The 23331-nt window shown below is 41.5% G+C and overlaps 1 protein-coding gene and 1 pseudogene across 1 annotated transcript in view; one reads left to right on the top strand and one right to left on the bottom strand.

Moving 5' to 3' along the window:
• Positions 1 to 23331, top strand: part of Lztr1 (Leucine zipper like transcription regulator 1) — a 93050-nt gene that overhangs the window by 49875 nt on the left and 19844 nt on the right. The window contains exons 9-10 of the mRNA XM_080283021.1: positions 2197 to 2397; positions 15869 to 16069. Of these exons, the coding sequence (XP_080139147.1) occupies positions 2197 to 2397; positions 15869 to 16069 (402 nt within the window). The remainder of the gene's footprint in view (positions 1 to 2196; positions 2398 to 15868; positions 16070 to 23331) is intronic.
• Positions 4153 to 4274, bottom strand: LOC145413341 (5S ribosomal RNA; annotated as a pseudogene).

The raw sequence follows: 23331 nt of genomic DNA, 5'->3' as shown, positions 1-23331 counted from the left end.
GCATTATGACGACATTAAAAAAAAAAACGTTAACAACAGCCATCTCAGGCCTCATGTGTTCGATGCACTGCATTGCAAGCGCACACACACACACACACACACACACACACACACACACACACACACACACACACACACACACACACACACACACACACACACACACACACACACACACACACACACACACACACACTGAATAAACTGGAGAAAACCTTTCACTGATGATGCAGTGCTACTTGTAAATACTGGACAAGAACTTGGTAGGCTAGTGCAGAGTTTTGCTGATGTCTGTAAGTGTCGTTCCATGAGAGTAAATGTAGAAAAGAGTAAAGTGATGGTTATTGAGAGAGAAGGTGACTCTCAGTGCAATGTAACAGTGAATGGAGAGAGACTGGAATTGGTGAGAGAGTTCAAATACAGTACTTGGGTACAGTGATAGAAAAGAGAGGAAAATGTGCAAAAGAAGTTGAAAGTAGAGTGACCCAAGGAAGAAAAGTAGCTGGTGCAGTGAAGGCCTTGATAAGAAACAGAGGCTTGAGTGTTGCAGCTGCACGAGGCTTACATGAAGGAATGTTAGTGCCAACTTTAACATATGGATATGTGACTATGGTGTGGCATGAAAATGAAAAGCCAAGAGTAAGAGCAGTGGAGATGGGACTGCTGAGGAATGTATGTGGAGTACAGAGGGTGGATAGGATACGAAATAATGTGATTCGTGAAAGATGCGGAGTGAGGAAGTCGGTGGACACCAGAATTGAAGAGAGTGTACTGAGATTGTATGGTCATGTGGAGAGAATGGATAACAACAGAGTGGTGAAGAAGATATATCTGAGCGAATTCGAAGGAGGGAGGAGGCGAAGTAGGCCAAGGAGAAGGTGGAGAGATATGATGGATGAATGTGTGAGGAAGAGAGGTTTGGAAGTTGGTGAGGCTAGGGAACTGACAGGAGATCGAGCTGGCTGGATGAATTTTGTGAGGAGAAGTGCATGATCAGGGATTTTTGGCACCCATTTTTAACATGGCAGCGTCTGGATTGACTCTGTCGGATATGACTATGTGAAGCTACAGAATGTGGTGAATGTTTTTGGCGTATCCGATAGAGCCAGGATTCTGGGGGCTTGAATGAAGAGTGAATGGAAGCATGGCCCATTGGATTGGGCAATTCTGGGCTGTCTGGACATTGCTACTCCTCACCCTGCTCTTGGGTGGGAAAGGAGGTCCGGATGATGATGATGATGGTGACAGATAATAAGTTGAATTTCATTTGTGCCATTACCTTAGATTTAAATTGTTTACTGACACTGAATGGCATTACCAATTCAGTATTTAACAGCAGTAAAACAATTGCTGTCAGGTGAGGTTTGATGTGCCTGGCACCACTTGTTATTATTGTTTTTGTTGTTATTGCCATTGCTTGACCCTGGTCTGTCTAGTCAAGCAGACCTGTCATCCACAAGTAGGCAAATTCTTCTGTGAGACTGTCCCACTGGTACAGTATGGTACAAACACCTTGTATGGGACTGGCATCCTCCAGTGGTAAACAGTACTTCATCAGGGTTGGACCAGGATCCTTCCCTATAGCAGGGTTCAGGGAAATATGAGGTTTGGCTAGTGGGTGGACACTGCAGTTGTCTGTCCAGGGTGCACAGCACCATCACATGTTGACTCCTGTTCAGAACCCCAGTAAAGTAGTGTTCTGATGAAATTCAGATAATCAAACTGTTCCCTGCCCCAGCCTGGGATCAAATTCAAACCACTTCAGTCAGCAGACAGCCTTGCTAACCACTCAGTCATTCAACTTCTTGATCCAGGCATTAAAGTTCTTCTTTAATTAATTTTTGAAAATGCCCCACACCATCACTTGGGTGATGCCAGGCCCTAGAAGTTTAAGAAATAAGATGAAATAGGATACAAGAGAGAGAGAGAGAGAGAGAGAGAGAGAGAGAGAGAGAGAGAAAGAGATGAGATGAGATTAGATATTGAAAATCCATCATGCATCATGTCCAGTGAAGTGGGTCTTATAGTTTAATGCCTCATTCAGACCTCTAAAATTCTGGATCCAGGAAAACTTTATAAAAAACATAATATTAGTCTTTTTCTAATAATTACTGCATTGCTGAACTGATAGTGGAGATCAGTAAGCTGTTATTCTTCTCTGTGGTATTGTGGTAAGTTTGTATGTTGATGTTGCAGTTTTCGTGCTATCCCAAATGTACACTGCACGATGACTTCGGGAAGCTCTTGGAGAGTCAGCAGTTCACTGATATAGACTTCCTAGTTGGGCCTGAGGAGCAGCGTATTCCAGCACATGTGGTGTTTGTGGCTGCTCGCTCACAGTACCTCCGCAACCGCATCAGGCAAGCCATTGAGGCACGCGACAAGCAACTCGAAAAGGTGTGCATTTTTCTTCTAAGTTATGTACATTAAGTCCAGGTTATAAATTACTTTTTTCTTCTCTATGGTAAAAAAAATAATCTGAGTAAGGCAAAACGGGGTAACCGCCACTGAGTAATTTTGCCGTGACGCCAATAATTCATATTCAAAGGCCCATAGCCCCAAAACTCTTATATGGATTTGGGTTTTGTTTGGGTTAGGTTTTAGAGGAATGCCGACCTAACAAGATCCTGTGAAGTTTTGATCCATTGTGCAAAAAAATGGCATTGGGGGAAATGAAATTGCAGAAAATTTTCAGCACTTATTCCATCCATCCACTATCCAGTCCTATGTTGCCACATGAGGAGTGTAAGAGCCAGGGGCTAGGCAGATTGGCCCTGACATTTAAGATGAGAGTGACCAGCCTCACTTATCCCAGAGTGGCACTGTGAGCAATAAACCACAACCATCTCTTGGATATAAACCTACACAGGCTCAGTCCAATTGGAGCACCTTAATTACACACTAAACCACCAGGCGCCATAATTTGGTTATATGGTTACCACCCAGCGCTGTATATGGTTTCCTGGTGTACAGGAAACCATTTGGCTTGTCACTCAGTGTAGAGTCACCCACAGGCAGAAGGAAGAAGAAAGAATGAAGGAAAGAAGGGCAGAAGAGGGAGTGCAAAGTCACCCATAGGCAGAAGAAAGAGGAAATAATGATGGAAAGAAAGACAGAAGAGGAAGGAAGGAAGATAGGAAAGGGCAAACACCCAAAGCAGCACTACATCAAGTGAGTGGATGATGAGCTCCCCCAACTACCACATATGCATAAATAAAAACTGGAAAAAAAATACAGTATACTATTTACCCATTATTTACATGCTTCATGTTAAAAGTGGTTCAGAACTGTTTGCATTTTCCTCTCTGTCTGTCTGTCTGTCTGTCTGTCTGTCTGTCTCTCTCTCTCTCTCTGTTATTTACCCATTATTACATGCTTCAGGTTAAAAGTAATTCAGAACTGTTTGCATTGTCCTCTCTCTCTCTCTCTCTCTCTCTCTCACACACACACACACACACACACACACACACACACACACACACACACACACACACACACACACACACACACACACACACACACACACACACACACACACACACACACACACACACACACACACACACACACCAATTTATAAGGGAAGAAACAAGGAAGAACCCCTGAATTATAGACCAGTGTCCCTGACCAGCGTAGTTGCTAAATTATGCGAGAGAATCCTGAAAGACAGATGGATAAAATATCTGGAGGAAACAAACATATTGGCTGAGAGCCAGTTTGGATTCAGAAGTGGAAGGTCATGTGTTTCCAACTTGTTGAGCTTTTACACAAGAGTGATTGACGTGTTACAGGAGAGAGACAGCTGGGTGGATTGTGTATATCTAGATCTGGAGAAAGCCTTTGACAAGGTACCCCACAAGCGACTAGTGTGGAAATTGGAACACATAGGAGGACTGAAGGGATACGTCCTGAAGTGGATGTGTGACTTCTTGAGAGACAGACAAAGGAGGACAGTAATAAAGGACAAGATGTCTGGATGGAGGGAAGTAACAAGTGGAGTCCCACAGGGCTCAGTGTTAGCGCCAGTAATTTTTTCATTTTCATTCATTGCCAGACGCCATGTATCCCAAACGGGGTGGCCAACGGCTTAGAGTTAATTGTTTTACAGGGAGGGGCACTAATCCTCCACTAACCCCACTTGACACGTAGGGATGCCAACAGCATCTGGTGTTCCCAGGCGGTCACCCATCCAAGTACTAACCAGACCCAACGTTGCTTAACTTCGCTGATCGGACGGGAAGCGGTGTACTCAACGTGCCAGTAATGTTCCTGATTTATGTAAATGATGAGGTAGATGGAGTGAACAGTTACGCAAGTCTGTTTGCTGATGATGCAAAGATCTTGAGGAGAGTAGAAGTTGAGGAAGACTGTAAAATGCTGAAAGAAGACCTGAATAGGATCCAAGGTTGGAGCCAGATGTGAGAAATGAAATTTAATGCAAAAAAATGTAAGATATTGGAAATGGGTAAGAGTATCAAGAGGCCATCGCTGAATTATATGATGGGTAATGAACCAATAAAAAAAGTGAGAGAAGAGAAAGATTTGGTAGTGCTGGTCCAGGATAGCTTGTCACCGGAAAAACATATTAACAAGGTAGTTAAAGAGACGTACAATCTCTTGACTAACATACGAGTGGCATTCCATTACATGGATGAGGAAATGATGAAAATATTTATAGTGGCCATGATCCACCCCAGATTGGAATATGCGGCAGTAGTGTGGTCTCCACACAAGAAGAAAGACATAAATAAGATCGAGAGAATACAAAGAACAGCAACCAAGATGGTCCCCAGCCTGTCAGATCTGTCCTACGGAGAGAGGCTGGAAAAGCTGGACATGCCTACACTAAAAGAAAGGAGAGAAAGGGGAGATGTGATTGCAGTGTTCAGGGCCATGATGGGAATAGGTAAAATTGATAAAAATGATCTGTTTGTATGGGATGGGAGAGTAACAAGAGGACATGGAATGAAACTCAAAAAGCCAAGTTGTTTCAAGGATATCAAGAAATATAGCTTTCCATATAGATGTATAGACCTGTGGAACAGCCTGGACAAAGAGATCATCCAGTTTAAAAACTTAAACGAGTTCAAAGCAAAATTTGACTTAACGAGAAAAAGAGACGGGACGCCACGAGCATAGCTCATTTCCTGTATATCACAACTAGGTAAATACAACTAGGTAAATACACACACACACACACACACACACACACACACACACACACACACACACACACACACACACACACACACACACACACACACACACACTGAATAAACTGGAGAAAACCTTTTAAATGGAAGAAGAGGAAATTAAAAAGGAACTAAGCAAGCAGATGGAACAAAATGAAGAATTAGTAATGGAATTAAACAGAAAAGACACAACAGTGGATGAGCTGGCAGTTGAGGTACATTCACTGAGAAATAAGGCTAGCCAAATGGTTTCCTGCACACCAGGAAACCATTTACCATGCTGGTTGGTAACTATATTACCAAATTTTGGCACCTGGTAGTTTAGTGGGTAATTATTGTGCTCCAATAGGATTGAGCCTGTGAAGGTTTATATCCAAGAGGTGGTTGGGGTTTATTGCTCATATAATGCCACTCAGGGATGAGTGAGGCTGGTCACTCTCATCTTAAATGCCAGGACCAACCGCCCAGCCCTGGGCTCCTACGCTCCTCATGGGGCAACACAGGATCAGATGATGGATGGATGGATGGATGAAATGGGGAGTACAATTGTCAACCATGAGAGAATTATGGAGGAGTTCAGAAATGATGCAGAGACAGTTAGGCAAGCAAGCAGTCTGATAGACTAAAGCAGCAATATTGAAGAGGAGATAACCCAGGTGAATGAAATGATGAGAAATTGCAAAGATGAAGTACAAACTACGTATGCTGAAATGGTGAAAGTAAAGAAAGATTTAGAAACAAAAGCCGATAAAAAAAGCCGAAGAAAAGAGTTGAAAGAAATAATAAATTACAGCCCAAAACTGGTCAAGGAATGAGCTGACATCAAGAAATCTATAGTAATCACTGGTATTGGTGAAGAAGAAATGAGAAACAGAATCTCGAGAGACAATAAAGAGATGGTGAATATGGTTAACATATTGATGGGAGTATCAGAGGATATCTGTGATAAAGGTATAGAGGAACACAAAAGACTAGGGAAATATGAGTGAAATCAGTCTAGGCCCTGTACAGTAACCTTCCAGAGTGTGAACACTATAGAGGAAATATTAAAAAATGCGAACAGACTCATGGAGAAAGAGGAATAAAAAAAAAACAATGGCTAAAAAGATGCTTAACTCAGGAGGACTGGAGATTACTATAGGAAAAGAGAGAAAAAGCAAAAACAAAAAATGAGGAAAGATCAGAGGAAGAGAGGAGTAATTTTTTCTTTTTTTTTTACAAAGTAGTAGGGTTACAAGTAAGAAAGTGGTACATAAACAACAGGGACTAAAAAAAAGGAAGGTAATAGATTCAAACTGTCAGATATGTAAACAACATGATTAAGATGATGTACTTAGATGTAGATGGAATGGTATCCAAATTATTAGAGATAAAAGACTGTACCAAAGAAAAGGAACCTCAGCTTATTTGCCTAACAAACAAAATTAATCCCAAGGATATCAAATGACACCCTAAGTATTGAGGAATACAATATATGGGGAAGAGTTAGAAATTTGAAAAAAGGAGTTATGATATTAACAAAGAAAAATATACATGTCAAAGAGATAGAACTAGGTATATCCTCACAAGTAGAATTAATTACAGTAGAGGTCAACACATCTGAAGGGCGAATAGTGGTGGCGAATTTATACATGCCACCCAAAACAAACACATGTGAAAGAGATGAATATTAAGACCTGGCAGAAAGCACAATTCAGAGTTTAACCCACTCTCTGCCAGAGCTGTTTATAAACACCCTTGCCCTTTTGCTGTGGGCAGTGCCAGAGCCGTTCATAAACAGCCAAGGATTAAAAAAAATCTCCAAAAATCGAAATACTGAGAGAGGCTGGAAATATTTACCTGGCATTAAGTTTTGAATGTGGCTATGTCATGGGAGACCACAATGAGTCACCCAGAGTGTGCATCCCCCCTGCATCAGGTCAACTTTGACCGCGTATAAAAATAATCAGCAAAAATCGAAATACAGTATTGAGAGAAATTGGAAATATTTACCAGGTGTTAAGTTTTGAATGTGGCGCATCATGGAGACCACTATGAGTCACCCAGAGTGCGTACCATGTATGCGCACTGCCCCTGCATCAGGTCAACTTTGACCCCGTATTATAAAAAAGTAGGCAAAAATTGCATATGACTATGCCTGAGAACAATGGCCACATGCTCCTAGGGCACAGTGGGAGCATCACCAGGGCATATACTTCAATATACCGTGGCCAAACACCAAAGAAAAGTGCCTGGTCCCCTATGGAGAGATGAAAGTCTACAGGGTTTACTCCTGTATTTCACCAGATAGGCACAGTCATGATGGGAGCCCAGAATCGACCTTTCTGGCTGCCGTGGGTACCAGTTTGGGTGGTTTTATGAGTTTTACGTTAGAACTAACCTATCTAGGCAAAAAATTAAAAAATCGAAAATCGGTCGACATTGGGGGTGTCGGAGGTGTTAAAGTTGCCAGCAGAGGGGGATTAAGAGTCCTACCACACAGAATGGAAGAGAAATCTGAAAGAATTATATTAACTGGAGATTTCAATACAAATATATATTAGAATACTCTAGATGTAAGAACCTGTGAAAGCTATTGGGATTAATAGCTCCTGGATCTTGTACTGGAGTTTTTCCTAACACAAAATGTAAAGGGAAACACCAGAAAAAGAGGACTAGAAGATCCATTATTATTTGATCTTATGTTTTCTAGGTAAGATAATGATATCGACAATATATTGAATGACCCTTCATTCGGCAAAAACGACAATGCAGAATTAAATTGCAACTTCAGCACTGCATATGATGTAGTTAGCAGTAGTGAAAGTTACAACAAGAGCCTAAACTGCAAAAAGGGCAACTTTCTTGACAAAGAAGTACTTAATAGGAATAGATTGGGAAAAGGAACTTAGAGGGCAAGATATAAATGTTATATCTAGAAAATTTGTGAATTTTATGAAACAAGGGTCCAAAATTGTATCTCTCAGCACAAAGAAACAGAAATAAGGATAAAGAAATGGTTTAATACAGAATGTAGAAAATCAAAAGAGAAAAGAGACCTGCAGTGGAACAGATACAAAAGACACAACAGTGAGGGCATATAACAACTATAAACAGGCAAGAAATTATTAAACAAGGGTAAGGAGAGAGCCTGAAAGACATTTTGAGGAAGACATTATAAATAAAAGTAGTGATCAACAGAAGCTGTTTTGCAGCTACGTCTGAAGCAAAACCAGAGTTAAAGATAAAATACAGTCCATCATGGATGAAGGGATAATTTGTATTCAAGAAGAAGATATATGACAGTACAGCATTTACCCCCTGGGGGTAGGGGGGTTTTACAAGAATACTCTCCCAGTATCCCTGCTTGTCATACGAGGCAACTAAAAGGGTTGGCAGAGGGTTAGTGCCCCTCCCCGGAAAACAGGTAACTAAAAAGAAGAACAAGAAGCCTTGGACAAGGACTGACCACAAGATGACGACCAAGGACCGGACAATGGACATGGTATGGATCGCAACATGGAATGTAAGGGGTGCAAATGATGAGGTGAAAGAGAGATTGTCCAGGTGCTTGAGGGTGTGAAAGTGTATGTATGTGGTTAACTGAAACTAAATGGAGGGGAGAAAGTGTGAGAGAATGGGAGTATGGATGGGGTATATGTGCAGGAGTAGGTGAGAATGAGAGGGCAAAAGAAGGAGTGTGTATTGTTGTGAGTAAAAGATGGAAGAAGAACATAAGAGACTATGGATCAGTTGGGTCAAGGATTGTGTGGGTAAGATTGAAAGTTGGAATACAAATGTGGGCGATTGTGTGCGTATATGCGCCAACGCAAGATCGTGCAAGCAGAGTGAGAGAAGAGTTCTGGACAAATGTGGAAGTGTGCATGGAAAAGTTTGGAAGGAATGAGAGAGTGTTTTTGATCGGTGATATGAATGGTAAAGTAGGAAATGTGAAGATGGATGGAATAGTTGGTGAGTGGGTTGTGCCTGCTGAGATAGATGAGAATGGTAGTGCATTAGTGGACATTTGTGCTGGGAGGGGGTTGGTGATAGCCAATAACCTCTTCAGGCACAAAATGACCCACAGGTATACATGGCGAGTGATGAGAAGAGTGGGTGGTGAACTGAATGAAAGGAAGGCAAAGATTGATTATGTGTGTGTGGATGAAAGGATGCAGAGATGTGTAATGGATGCAAGAGCTTATAGAGGTTGGGGGAGTGGACTTTCTGACCACTACTTGGTGGTAGCTAGTATTAACCCTTTGAGATTCCGATGACACGATTTTGAGTCATCATAAATCCAACCGTTGAGATTCTGATGACTCAGATTTGAGTCATACCAAACAATATTTTCTTCATGCTTGGTTTTGATCTCCTATCTGGCCTTGTTCCATATACACTATTCTCTTTATCCTTTTCCAACTGTTTGTCTTTACAGTGACAATACATCAGATAGATATGCATAACAAACAGCTTCTTACCATGAAGAATATTGGTATTGGCAGCATGGATATTTGCTTGCGTGTCTGTGAGAACTTTCGCTTTTCTCTGTGAAAACTAACATAAATTGCCATAACCTATATATCAATAGAAAGGGAATTTACTGTAGATTGACAAGGTGCTATCAAAATTCACTTAACTCTAATATTTTTTACAAATACTTTTCTACAGAAGGGTGTGTGATTTTTCCTTTTCGGCTAACTTCTACTCGTAGTATTGGCCTTTTAGCTATCATATTTGCTTTTTTCAATGGTACTGCAATAAAGAGCAACTGTTCAGCTTTAAAATGGTACCTCATTCATCAGTCTACCATAAAAAGTTAGTGTACAGTGGCCAATTAAGTACAAAAATCGCTCTGCAACAGTGTGCTCTATGTGCTCCAGGCTGAATCTGGCACAGACACAATCGGCAGAGGGCCGAAAATCTCAAAGGGTAAAGATCCAAGCAAGATGGAGAAACAGAAGAAGGGAAGGACAGGAAGAAGGAGTAGTTGCAAGGAGAGTGGAAAGGTTACAAGAGGATGAGAAAATGGCAGAATATAAGAGAGAAGTAGCGGAACGATTGGGTAAATATGAATTGGAGGAGATGGGGGATGTGGAAGGTGTATGCAGGATATTCACAGAAGAAATATGTGCAGCATGTGATGTGGTGTGTGGGGTGAAGAGAAGACGAAGGGGGGTGCAAGGAACAGCGTGGTGGAATGATGAGGTGAGACAGGCTGTGGCACAAAAGAAGAAAGCATACAATTAATGGATGAGAAATAGGGGCGTGGAAGAAGCTGAGAGGCGGAAGAGAAAGTTATATGTAGAAAGGAAGAGAGAGGTGAGAAGATTAGTAAGAGAGAGTAAGAAGAGAGTGGATGAGAAATTTGGAAGGAATTTGAGTGTAAAGTGGAGGGACAGTAAGAAAATGTTCTGGAAAGGGGTGAAGAGAGTAAGACAGGGTGGCAATGAAGTTAGTAGGGGAGTGAAAGATAAAAATGGTAGATTACTAGTGGAGAAGGGAGAAAAAGTGAGCAGATGGAGAGAACACTTTAAGGAACTGTTGAACTTAGAGGATGGAAGGAATGCGAGTATAAGCAGCTGAGGGCTGACTGGGAGAAGGAGGGAGGTGAGAAGACAGGAAGAAATCAGTAGGATAGAAGTTGTGGAAGCTATGAAGAAAGTCCAATTGGAGAAAGCCCCAGGAATTAATGGAGTGTGTGGTGAAATGCTGAAGCATGGGGGAGAGATAGTAGTAGAATGGATGTGGAAGATGTGCAGAATGGCCTGGGAGGAAGCTAGAGTCCCGGAGGATTGGAAGTCAGGTATAATTATTCCCTTGTACAAAGGAAAAGGAGTAAAAGAAGTGTGTGGTAATCATAGGGACATTTGTCTTCTTAGTGTAATAGGAAAAGTGTATGGTAGGATACTTATTGACAGAGTTAGGGATATAACAGAGGAATTAGTTGGAGGAGAACAGAGAGGCTTTAGGAAGGGGAGAGGTTGTGTAGATCAGATAAACATTCTTAGATCTTTAGTGGAAAAGTTTCTAGAGATGGGAAAGAAGTTGTATGCGACCTTCATGGATTTGGAGAGAGCATATGACAGGGTGGATAGACAAGGATTGTGGAAAGTAATAAGAATATATGGAGTAGATGGGAAGTTGTTGAATGCTGTGAAGAGTATGTATGATGGTGCTAAGGCTGCAGTGCGTGTGGATGGTGAACTAAGTGAATTTTTCTCGTTGAAGGTTGGATTGAAACAGGGATGTGTTATGTCTCCATGGTTGTACAATCGGTACATAGATGGGATAATAAAAGAGGTACAAGGTAGGGCAGTGGATGTTGGAGTGGCCCTGGTGAGAGAGGGCAGTGTTTGGAAACTCCCTGTACTGTTGTGTGCAAATGATACTGTGTTGTTGAGTGAAGACGAAGGTGAGCTGCAAGGCTTGTTGGATGAGTTTGGGAGAGTGTGTAAGAAACAGAATCTAAAGGTGAATGTAGGGAAGAGTAAAATGATGGTCTTTGAGAGAGGTGAAGTCAGTGAATGTACAGTGAGGTTGGATGGTGGTGAAATGGAAAATGTGAGTACGTGTAAGTACTTGGCTAGTGTGATGAGTAAGGATGGAAGTTTAGAGGCTGAAGTGCTTGAAAGGGTACAACAAGGAAGAAAGGTTGCTGGTTCCTTGAAAGCAGTGATAAGAAACAGGGAAGTGAGCATGGAAGTGAAAAAGTTACTACATGACAGTATTGTGATACCAACTCTAACGTATGAAAGTGAAGCTTGGACATTGTGGGAAGGACGGAAGTCAAGAGTGAGAGCAGTGGAAATGAGTTATTTGAGAGGAGCCTGTGGAGTCACATGGAGAGACAGGCTGACAAATGAGGACATAAAGGAGCATTGTGGTGTGGATGTGGATGTGACAGGAAGTGGTAGATGAAACACACTGAGGTGGTTTGGCGATGTGGAGAGGATGGAGGGTGAGAGACTGACGAAGAAAGTGTATGTGAGCGAAGTGGAGGAGGGGAGAGGGAGGGGGAGGTGGAGGATGAGATCGAGGGATGGGGTGGAGAGATATATGAGAGAGGGGGATGTGAGTTGGGAGCAGGGGAGTGAAATGGCGGGGGACAGGGCGATGTGGAGGCGATTTGTTTGTGGCCACCCCGTGCAGGATTGAGGCATCTGGCAATAGATAATAGATAGATAGATAGCATTGTGATACCAACTCTAACATATGGAAGTGAATCTTGGACCTTGTTGGAAGGATACGAGTCAAGAGTGAGAGCAGTGGAAATGAGTTATTTGAGTGGAATGTGTGGAGTCACATAGAGAGACAGACTGACAGATGAGAAAGTGAAGGAGTGTTGTGATGTGGATGTGGGTATGATAGAAAGCATTAGAAGAAATTCATTGAGGTGGTTTGGCCGTGTGGAGAGGATTGAGAGCGAGGGACTAATGAGGAGAGAGTATATGAGTGAGGTAGAGGGGGAGAGAGGGAGGGGGAGGCCTAGGATGAGTTGGAGGGATGGAGTGGAGAGGTATATGAGAGAGGGGAGTGTGAGCTGGGAGGATGGCAATGAAATGGCGAGGGACCAGGCGACATGGAGGCGATTTGTTGTGGCCACCCCTTACAGGGCTAAGGCGTCTGGCATTAGATAAATAGATGGAAGATATTTGTGAAGTACTTAACAAAAACTTCCAATCAGTTTTTACAGAAGAAAGTAATGTTGAGAGAGATGGTAAGGAATATGCATGTCCACACATATTACCAGATATACTAATATCGGAGCAAGAGGTACTGGAAAAGTTGAACAAATTAGACAGAGGAAAAGCAAATTGTCGTGACAGAAGTTCAGGGTGGGTGCTACATGAATGTGCAGAAGAGTTAAGCAGACCAGTATATCTGATATTAAGGAATCCTTGAGTATGGTAAACTACCTGATATTTGGAAGAAAGCAAACATTTTTCCCCTAATCAAGGAAAGAAATAGACAGAATCCATTCAACTACCAACCAGTATCCTTGACCAGTGTTGTAAGTATGATACTAGAAAAGCTGATAAGAAAAATTTGGGTAAACCATCTGGAAAAATACAATATAACAGAAAGAGAGTTCGGTTTTAGAAAAGGGAAATCATGTGTTACAAATATATTAAGCTACTGTGATAGAGTTGCAGAAGCACGACAGCAAAGAGAAGGATGGGTAGACACTACCCTTATCTATTTAGATTTCAAGAAAACATTTGACAGATTACTGCACCAAAGACTTTTATGGAAACTGTACCATCAAGGAGGAATCCAAGGTAATCTGTACTATTGGATGCAAGATTTTCTCAGAAAAAGGGAAATGAGAATGGTACTAAGAGGAAGTTACTCATCATGAAGAGAAGTTACTAATGGAGTTCCACAAGGCTCAGTGCTGGCACCAGTTACGTTTTTAGTATATATAAATGAAAATGGCAGCAACATTGGAAATGGAAGATATCTACATATGTTTGCTGATGATGTAGAATTACAAAGGAGAATTACAAACACACACTCATGCAGAGAGCTACAAGAAGAATTAAATAAGCTTCATGAATGGAGCAATAGATGGCAAATGGAATTCAATGTGGACAGATGTCGTGTACTTAAGTCTGGTAAAAGTAAAAATAATCCACACTGGGATTATAAGCTAGGAAGTTCAGTCCTACACATATCAGAAATGGAGAAGGACCTAGGAGTGATTATCAGTAACAGACTATCCCCAGCTGACCACATCAGTGAGAAGGTATGGAATATGTATACTGTACACTGCTTGCTAATATGAGAACAGCATTCACAAATATAAATTAAGACATGCTGAGAAAAATAATAACATCATTCATCAGACCAACCCAGGAGTATGCATCATTAGTCTGGAATCCACATCTCAAAAAACACATAGATAAGGCTGAAATAGTACAAAGGGCAGCTACAAGATGGATACCAAGCTTAAGGAAACTAAGCTGTGAAGAAAGACTAGAAGAACTAAACCCACCAACATTATAAGAGAGAAGAAAAGGAGGAGAAATGATTATGCTTTGTAAATGCATTGCAGGGAAAGAGAAAATAGACATAAATGAGGATATAATGTATGGTGAAGCATCAGCAAGAGAACACTGCAAAAAAATGCATAAAAAGAGAGGTTATCAAGACATAAAGATATTCTGTTTCCCAAATAGGGCAGTTAACAGTGGAATGCACTACCAAATGAAATAGTGTGTGTCAACACTAGTCATAAATTTAAGGATATGTACGATAAAAATGGTTAATACATGGGACAGTACGAGCTTGGCTCATTCCTTTATTAAGAACACGAACACGCACACACAAAACAAAACAGTACCTTGCCATGCACTCATGCCATGGGAGTCCCTCCTGCCAACTTAACAGCTGTGAAACATTCTGTGAAACAATGATGGATGTCATGACTGTAAAGTTCTCCCAGTACATAGCATAGGCCCTACTGTATTGTAACCAAGGCTTAAGCCTAGTTAAAATCACTTGTGTATGGTATGTAGTGTGGCATTATAGCAATAATACCAGTCAGTATAAGAACAATAATAACAACAATGAGCTTGCAGTGAAATTACCCTGTCGAAAGGGGTAATTTCACTGCTAGACTTTTTTTTTTGTTTTTTGTTTTTCAAAAATATGTAGCTTTTTTTTTTTTTTTGAGAAAAATGATTATAGGTACTGTACCTTTAGCAGAAAGGCTGAATGTGCAGTATAGATAAAGCAATAAATATGTCAGTATTCCATATGTGATGGTTTGTATTTAGCAAAAACCACCATTCACAGCTAAAGACCCCGTTTTACCTTGGTTTTCCATAAGTTATGTAAAGTAAGTCCTTGTAAATTTTTTTTTTCCTTCCCCCAGAGGAACAGCTCAAAAAGGTGGTGAATTTTTTCTAAGTTACATGCAACAGGTCTTTGTTATTGCCACTTTTTTCTCACATCCAATTTTACCCTTAAGTCCACAGTAAAGTACAGAAAATTTGTCCATTAAAAGTTCTTTTCTTAACTATCACGTTCTTTTTCCACCCTCCCTTAGTTTACAGTAGCAAGTTCTGTATTGTATTGGCTGTTTTCATGGTAAGTAAAGGATATTTTCTTAGACAGCAAAGCTTTTTTTATGCATTCCATGGGAAAACTGACAAAGCAACCATATACAGTAGGTGACAGTGCAGCTGGTGAACAGTTTTTCTATTGGTTAATTTGGAGATGCTAGCAGAAAAGTATGAAAAAAGTGAAATACTGTGGACTTACTGTATAAGCAAGTGTTTTTATTTGATTTATCGTTTGACACACATTAATAGTATGTGTGTTATGGACAGTATACTTTGTGAAAGTTTATTCTTTCCTTCTATTGGGACTTGAAGAAAGCATCCTCAAAGAGTATGATCTGTAGTTAAACTAAATTATTTCCAGTCTCTGTTGACAGTACAGTCTTATTTATTGAAATTTTAACTTTGGAGCCCAGCCTAGTTTAGTTAAGCTTCTATTGAGATACATGTATTTCTTTCATACAAATTGAAACTGTTACTTGTAATAAATTAGTGCAGTACAACTGGAGCACCATGTACTGACCAGTTCATAATACAGTTGTATTGTGCTTGCTGTCAGTACAACAGTGCCTGAGAGAACTTGCTATTGGTCATCAAGCTTGAATCACTGAATTTTTTTCCTCCACACAGCTACTGGTGACATCTAATATAACAATGCAGGACCTACCAACTCTGGAGGTTAGGCTACAGGATGCAGTTCCCGAGGCCTTCCAGATGGTTCTCCACTATATCTACACTGACCGCATTGACCCTTTCCGCTCAAATAAAAAGGACCATAACCCAAACAAGATTGTGCTCATTATGATGGATGTTTATCGTTTAGCTGTCCAGGTGGGGAACAACTTCATGTTTTTGTGATGCCACCTTTATTTCCACTCCAGAATTCAAAAGTTGGAGAGGATTACAATGTGTGAAAAGTTACTTTTTTGTGTTAGGAAAAGGTGAAACTCGCGATAAAATAAACCTTTCCCAGATTATTCTGTATGTGAATACAGACAGGAGAATGAGAAATTGATTTGGAGAGTGTATGCAAGTGAGGTGGAGGGGAAGAAGTGATTGAAGATAACATGGATGGATGAGGTGGAGAGGCATATGAGTAAGAGGGGTGTGAGGTGGAATAAGGGAACTTATAGCAGAGGACAGGATGACAGTAAGGCAGTTCATTTGTAGCCATCCCACCTGGCTATAGATAGATTTGTGATTGCACCATAACTTTATCTACTACTTCCTTGTACAGTAATAAATATACCGTAATTCATCATCATCATCATCATGCCACTACTAACTCTCATCAAAGTTTTGGGGTCAGGTACATTACAGAAACAGAGAAAGAGATGGCAGAAAACTGGAGAACTGTTAGACATAATGTACAGTAAAATGAACCACACCATCATTACTCATTTATTCAAGCCTTTGATATCCTGGCCTCACCTCAGATATGCATATATGCATATATTCTCTTAATTTTTTCCTTTATTGATGTACAGCATACAGGTTACACCTAACTGGTTGGGCCATTCCATCAGGTATATACCAAGTTAAAAATTGAGTGCCAATCCTTCTCATGTGAGTCTCAGTAGAGTATATTCATCATCTCCAAATATATATCCTTCTAAGTATACTGTAGTTTCTTCATCTCTTTTATTCAGTAGACTCCCTTCCTTCACATCTTTCTTGTGTCTTTGTTTCTTATCCTGTCCAGGCTGTACAACCTACTCAGTCATTCCTTAACAGTCCAGCATCCACTCCATTTACTTCTGAATTTGCAAACTCATGCCATGCTAGAAACATACCCTCATATGTTAATGTGGACACAAATATGCCTATATTCTGAAGCCTTCATACTCATTCCATTTTATCATATCAAGGCCTTTGTAGCACCCGCCACATTTCTTTCTTGAGCTGCTCTACTTTCGCTGCCATTACATTCATTAAATCATTCATCATGTAATCCAGTGTTTTCCCATGAGGACCATAGGAACCTGGGGCTAGGAAAGTTGGCCCTGACATTTAAGATGAGAGTGACCAGACTCACTCATCCCTGAGTGGCATTACGTGAACAATAAACTCCAACCACCCTTTGGAAATAAACCTGCACCAGCTCAATCCGATTGGAGCGCATTAATTGCCCACTAAACCATCAGGCGCTATAATCTGGTTATATGGTTACCACCCAATGTAGTAAATGGTTTCATGGTGTACAGGATACCATTTGGCTTGTCACTCAGTGTACTGTACTGTCACCCATAGACAGAAGGAAGAGGAAAGCATGAAGGTAAGAAAGATAGAAGAGGAAGGATGGAAAGAAGGAGGAGAGGAATGGGCAGGCACCCGAAAGCAGCACCACATCAAGTGAGTGGATGGTGAGCGCCCCCACCAACCTCTACAAATGTATTTATTTTGTAAGTAGACGTAGCTGAGGGGTGTAATTATACAGAGAAGGTTATCTGGCCACCAATCTCGATAGCATGGTTTTAGGTACTTGTAGTAAGATAGGGCACTTGATTATGGATCGTTAAGCTCAGCCAGAATTAAGTAGTGAGACGTAGTGTCAATGAGGTGAATTACAGCATTCTCGGGTTACAGTGTTTATTGCACAAAGTTATAAAAATGATGAGCTACAGTTTAGTAGAGTGTGATACTAACGTTGGACCTTCTCACCAGCCTTCTCTCCCCTTTCTCTCTCTAACCCCCTTCTGATCTGAAGGGAATCTCTCTGACATTATATAGAGCGTAGGGAGGATGTGTATGGTAAATTTCCTGTCACGTGCACTAACTGGCTAGGGCTGGTTACTCCACGTGTTTGAATACCTCATGAAATTCTTGTTCATCTGGCCTACGAGGAAGTTTGAGATACATTGCATGGCTTAAGAATTCTTGATGATCTGGGCCAACAAGGATTGTGGATATACATTGTGTGATTTGACATTCCTGGTTCATCTAGGCAAGGGGATGCGTTCTTTAACTCTTAGTGGAGGACTCAGACATAACTACCTGTTCTACGTATTGTTACCTATAGCTATGTACAGTACAGTAATCCCTCTACTTTCTGCACGCCCACTTTCTGGACATCCCCACTAACCAGACATAATCGTCCTGGGATCCAATATTCCCAAAATGGTCCGAAAACCGCAAAAAATTCGGAAAAAAAAAAATTCCCTCCCGTAATTTGAACTTGGCGTGCGCGGCGCGGGACTGCTTTGTTGTGGCGTGTCATTCCTCCGACATCCGCTAGAGCGCCCCTGCATCCTCCCCACTTTCCGCCTGTCTCTTGTCGTGAGTGAACGCTCGTCGTCGTGGCTGCCCACGTGCTTGCTTTTGTGGTGGTGCCTTACCTGCTGCAGGCACTCCTGCTGCTCTCGTGCCTCTCCTTCGTGTGTGTGATGATGCCCCCGCCGTCTGAGTAGACGAAGAGAGTGGTATTGACTCTGGAGAAGAAGCAGGAGATATTGGAAAAAGTAGATGTGGGATGGTCTTCTTCACGCATCCTTCGTGAATTCAACCTGGCCTGATCTACTTTGATATTAAGAGATCCTGAGACAGATTCATGCAGTACACGACTGACTTCTCGTTGAAAAGCAAACGCAATGTGGAGAGGAAGATTTTTACTCCCAAGTTTCCTGAAGTCGACCTCTCCACGTTGATTTGGTATCGACAGCAGCGTGCTGCTGGTGTGATGGTATGTGGTGCGGAGCTGAAGGCTGTTGCTGAGAAGTTCGCAAGGCTTCACGACGCCCTAGACTTCAAGGCATCCGAGGGTTGGCTCTTCGCATTTAAGTTACGGCATGGCCTTACCAACCGTAAGTCTCATGGCGAAGCTTTGGATGCTAACGAGGATGGAGTAGATGAGTTTCAGCACAAGGTGAAGGGCTTGATCGACAGGGAGGGCCTCACTCTCGGTCATGTCTACAACGCTGACGAAACTGGTTTATTCTATCGCTCTTTGCTTACGAACACTCCGAGGAGACGGAGAAACATGTACCTGGCCACAAGCTCTCCAAGCAACGGCTATCTGCTTTGTGTTGTGCCAATGCTAACGGCATGCACCGGCTTAAGCCCATTATTGTTGGCCGTGCAAAGCAGCCTCGGTGTCTTCGTGGGGTGATGGATGTCTTCCTGTCGTCTGGTACCATTCCTTGAAGGCATGGTTCACAGCTTAGATCTTCAAAGACTGGTTCCACTGCCATTTCGTCAAGGAGGTCATACATTACCAGACGGAGAAACTGGGAATCCCACGCGACCAGGTAAAGGCCCTCCTTCTCCTCGACAATGCACCTGCCCACCCGTGCGACAAGGACTTGGTGGCTGAGAATGGCCCCATTAGGTGCATGTTTCTGCCACCTAATACTACTGCTGTCATCCAACCAATAGACCAAGGAGTGATTGTGGGAACAAAGCGCCTATACCGACGGAAGTTCCTGGATGAGGTGATGGTTGTTCTCGAGGACGAGGATGAGTGTAGAGAGGGACGGGACACTCGAGGCCAGCGGACTTTGGAAAACCTTCGCCGCTACAACATCAAGTCTGCAATTTACAACTGGGCCAGTGCATGGAAGGAAATCCCTGTCAAGACTCTAGAAAATGGTTGGTCTCGTCTGCTTCTCGGAACGGATGCGGAGTACGATTTCCTAGGTTTCGACGTGGATGACTTCCATGCACATCTGCGTGCACACGGCGACGATGTTGATGTGGACGAAGTGCGTGAGTGTCAGTACCCAGCTTGAAGATTCCAAAGATGATGCGGACTCCTCTCAGCATGACACAACTCCAGCCATCCCCAAGTTGAGCGCACTCCGGGAACACCTAGAGTTCGTTCTGGACTACCTGGAACACCCGGACTGCGACAGGGAGATGGGGCCCTTGGGACTTGTGGAGGAAGTGCATACTTTCAGGCAGCGCATCATAAATCGTCAGAATCGTCGATCCTTGCATCAGTCAACGATTGACAGCTTTTTCAGGCCCGTGACCCCCACTGTGCCCAGCCCTGGCTCCACTCTGCTGCCTCCCCAAGACAGGCCCTCATGCTCCGAGCCATAGCCCAGCACATCAGCCACGGTGGAGTCACCGCTCGACGTGAGTTTGCGTCTATCTTCCGAGTCGTCTGCAGTGGGTACGCCATCACCACGACCCAGCTACGCACCCCTAGGTCACCTGCCAGCGATATTCTCAGACTCTGACAGTGATTAAACGGCAAGAACTTCTCCACTAGACCACACGGGAATTTAGTGTTGTGCCGTGAAAAAAAAACAGTGCATACAATATTGTAAAGAATGTAGAAATTTGAGTGAAAAGACAAAATTTTTGGACTAAATTTAATGTAAATACACTTGTGATTTGTTTTGAAATTGGTTTTATGAGTGGAAAGACTTAAGGTCCAGAGTGCAACACTTATTAAGTTACAATGGAGCATAAGTAAGACAAGAGTGCGCAGTGTGAAGAGAATGGACTTCTGAGTGCAAATGACTAGGTTCAGTGCAAGACTTCATGAACAGTGTACTGCAAGTGCTTCAGGAAATCCTTCTTACTGTCAGAGTCTGAGAGGAGGCAGTTATTCATTGAGATGGCCATGGACATGCTGTAAGTAGGCAGAATGTTTCATACTGTACTGTACTGTATTTTCTGTACTATACTTACCTCAAACACCTCATTTCACTCTTTTATGTCCCTCATTGGTGTGAATATGTTGTGTCTTAGGTGCTAGGCATGTGCAGTAGGGAGGTGTTTTTCTGAGTTAGGCTAGGTTGGGGTCCGTAACTACCAGTCCAGGAGCCAGGGAATTGTAAGTACCCAGAATGTTTAATATTGTATGAACCTACCTCAAAAACCTCATTTTATGCTTCTTTTGCATTTATTTCAGTCTTTTATGTCCCTTATTGGTGTGATTTGGGTCTTAAATAGGTGCTATGCATGTCCAGAGGGAGTTGTATAGGTGTTTTTCTGAGTTAGGGTCCATAAGTACAAGTCCAGGAGGCTGGTGCCCACTATCTGGACAGGACCACTTTCCGGACATGCCTATGGCTCAATTCCGTCGGATAGTGGAGGGATTACTTACATATAGTATTGTGTTATATTATGCCTACATATCGCTCGGTCACGCGAAACTGTCGTACCATCGACAGTAAAAAGTCATAACATATTAATGGATACTAGATACACATTACAGTCAGTTTGTAAGTGAAATTCATAATATTGTGAAGGTTACATAATTGGGATAATGTAGTTAATGTAGTTATGAAATTGTACATATATAATATAATAGTAATATTAAAATAATACAATGGCAATTCTACTGTAGTCAGCTATACAATATATATGAGAAGGGCTTGCTGTATATATATATATATATATATATATATATATATATATATATATATATATATATATATACACATGAGATATGATAGTATAATTAAAGTAAGCCTATATTATGTGTAACCCATTTTTTGTTATTTTATATAAAATATATGTACAATATTTACTTAGTTTTGTCTCACTTGTACAGAACAGTTCTTAAACACTGATTCCAGGTTAGCAATCCTTGCTTGCATTCTGTGCATGGCCAAAATTAATACAGTAAATATAATGGAGAAAATTACAGGGATGACTGGAGCTGGGTTGTATACATAATATAGGTTAAACATAATCCTACTGTATTCTTCCCAAGGTTGTATTGTCTGATTTATTAATTGCATGGTTTCATACTTGGGTGAAGTCAACTTAAAGTGTGCACTTACATTTATATTCATCCTAGACAGTGGCTGGAAGTATTTGTGTGTGTGGTTGAGAATGGCATAATGGTTTTTAGTGGGCAAGGTGGATAGTGTAGGTGTCAGGACTGCACAGTAATCTGGTGAGATGTATAAACCAGATGCTGATGTATGGGCTGGAGGTGTGTCTGGGCAAGTCACAAAAACTGATGTATTTTGAGTGAAATAGAAGAACTGTGAATGTCCAATGTGTTGATGGTGGATGAGTTTATCTGGAGCAAATGTGAAGTTGCATTGATGAGGGATGTCATGATCTTTTATGATGGCCATTTCACAAGGGACTGTCTCAGTTGGCTGAAACGTGAAGATATATGCAGGACAAAGGTGAAATGCATGTAATGATATGTGACATTTGTGTTCAATTGTTGTTTCACTAGTGAAAGTGACAGCGTCCTGTTTCTTGGAGACCATGATGACTTCTGTTTTGATGTTGATGGTGACTAATGAGTCATCTTTCTTAGAAAGAAAAGGTTATATTTGATAGACTGTGAAAAAATCATCCGTTACGAATGGTACATGAACTACTTTTGATGTTTTTGTGAGTGTTGCTTTCAAATATGGATAATATAACATCAGATTTTTTTCCTCAAACAAAGGTTTCAGTCCATGCTTATGTATGCCTTGACTAATTATTTGCCAGAGGTTGTGAATGGGTAGTAAATTAATGGTGATCCTTCTGTTACCATCATTAGCAATTCCTTTTATGAAGGCCTGACACTGAGCTCTAGTATTGTCTAACTGTAGTATTATTACATCAATATGTTATATGATCACAGTAAGATGTTGGAATAGTGTATTGTTACCTTCTAGTGCATTTACTTTCTCCACAATTCCTAGAGTTGATGCCTCTGCCTTCCTTAGGTTCATTACAATCGTCAGCATTAAGGTGTTCTGAGTATCAGCTAACTTATGTTGGTATGAGAGAATTTGTGCTATTTTGATAAATTTTTTATTTATTTACTCTAGATCATTTTCTGTAGCTAGTCCAAAAATGTTGCCTAAAATTGCTCCACCTAGGTCAAACAAACCAAGTCTGTTACCTGTATGTGTGATGTCGTTTCTTGTCTCCAGTGTGTTACTTCCAGCTGATGGGCTATCCTGGATCATGGTGATCATTACGTGCTTAGCCTGTTCTAGCTTCCAGTCAGGTAATTTAATTAATTCAGCTACTTCCTGTGTGGGGTGATCATGTGAAGAAGGGTGTTTTAATACTGCTTCCAGAGTTCTAGGTGGTCCTGATATCTTCTGTAACATTCTTAGTACTGTATGTTCTTAGTATGTCTTGCAGTACGTCCAAATTAACTTCGGTACTGATTATGTCCTGCA

This window comes from Coenobita brevimanus, chromosome 95 (assembly GCF_032717465.1).
Source record: "Coenobita brevimanus isolate Jiangsu-jjx chromosome 95, ASM3271746v2, whole genome shotgun sequence".
NCBI classification, from domain to species: Eukaryota; Metazoa; Arthropoda; class Malacostraca; order Decapoda; family Coenobitidae; genus Coenobita; species Coenobita brevimanus.
This window is presented reverse-complemented; position numbering and strand designations above follow the sequence as displayed.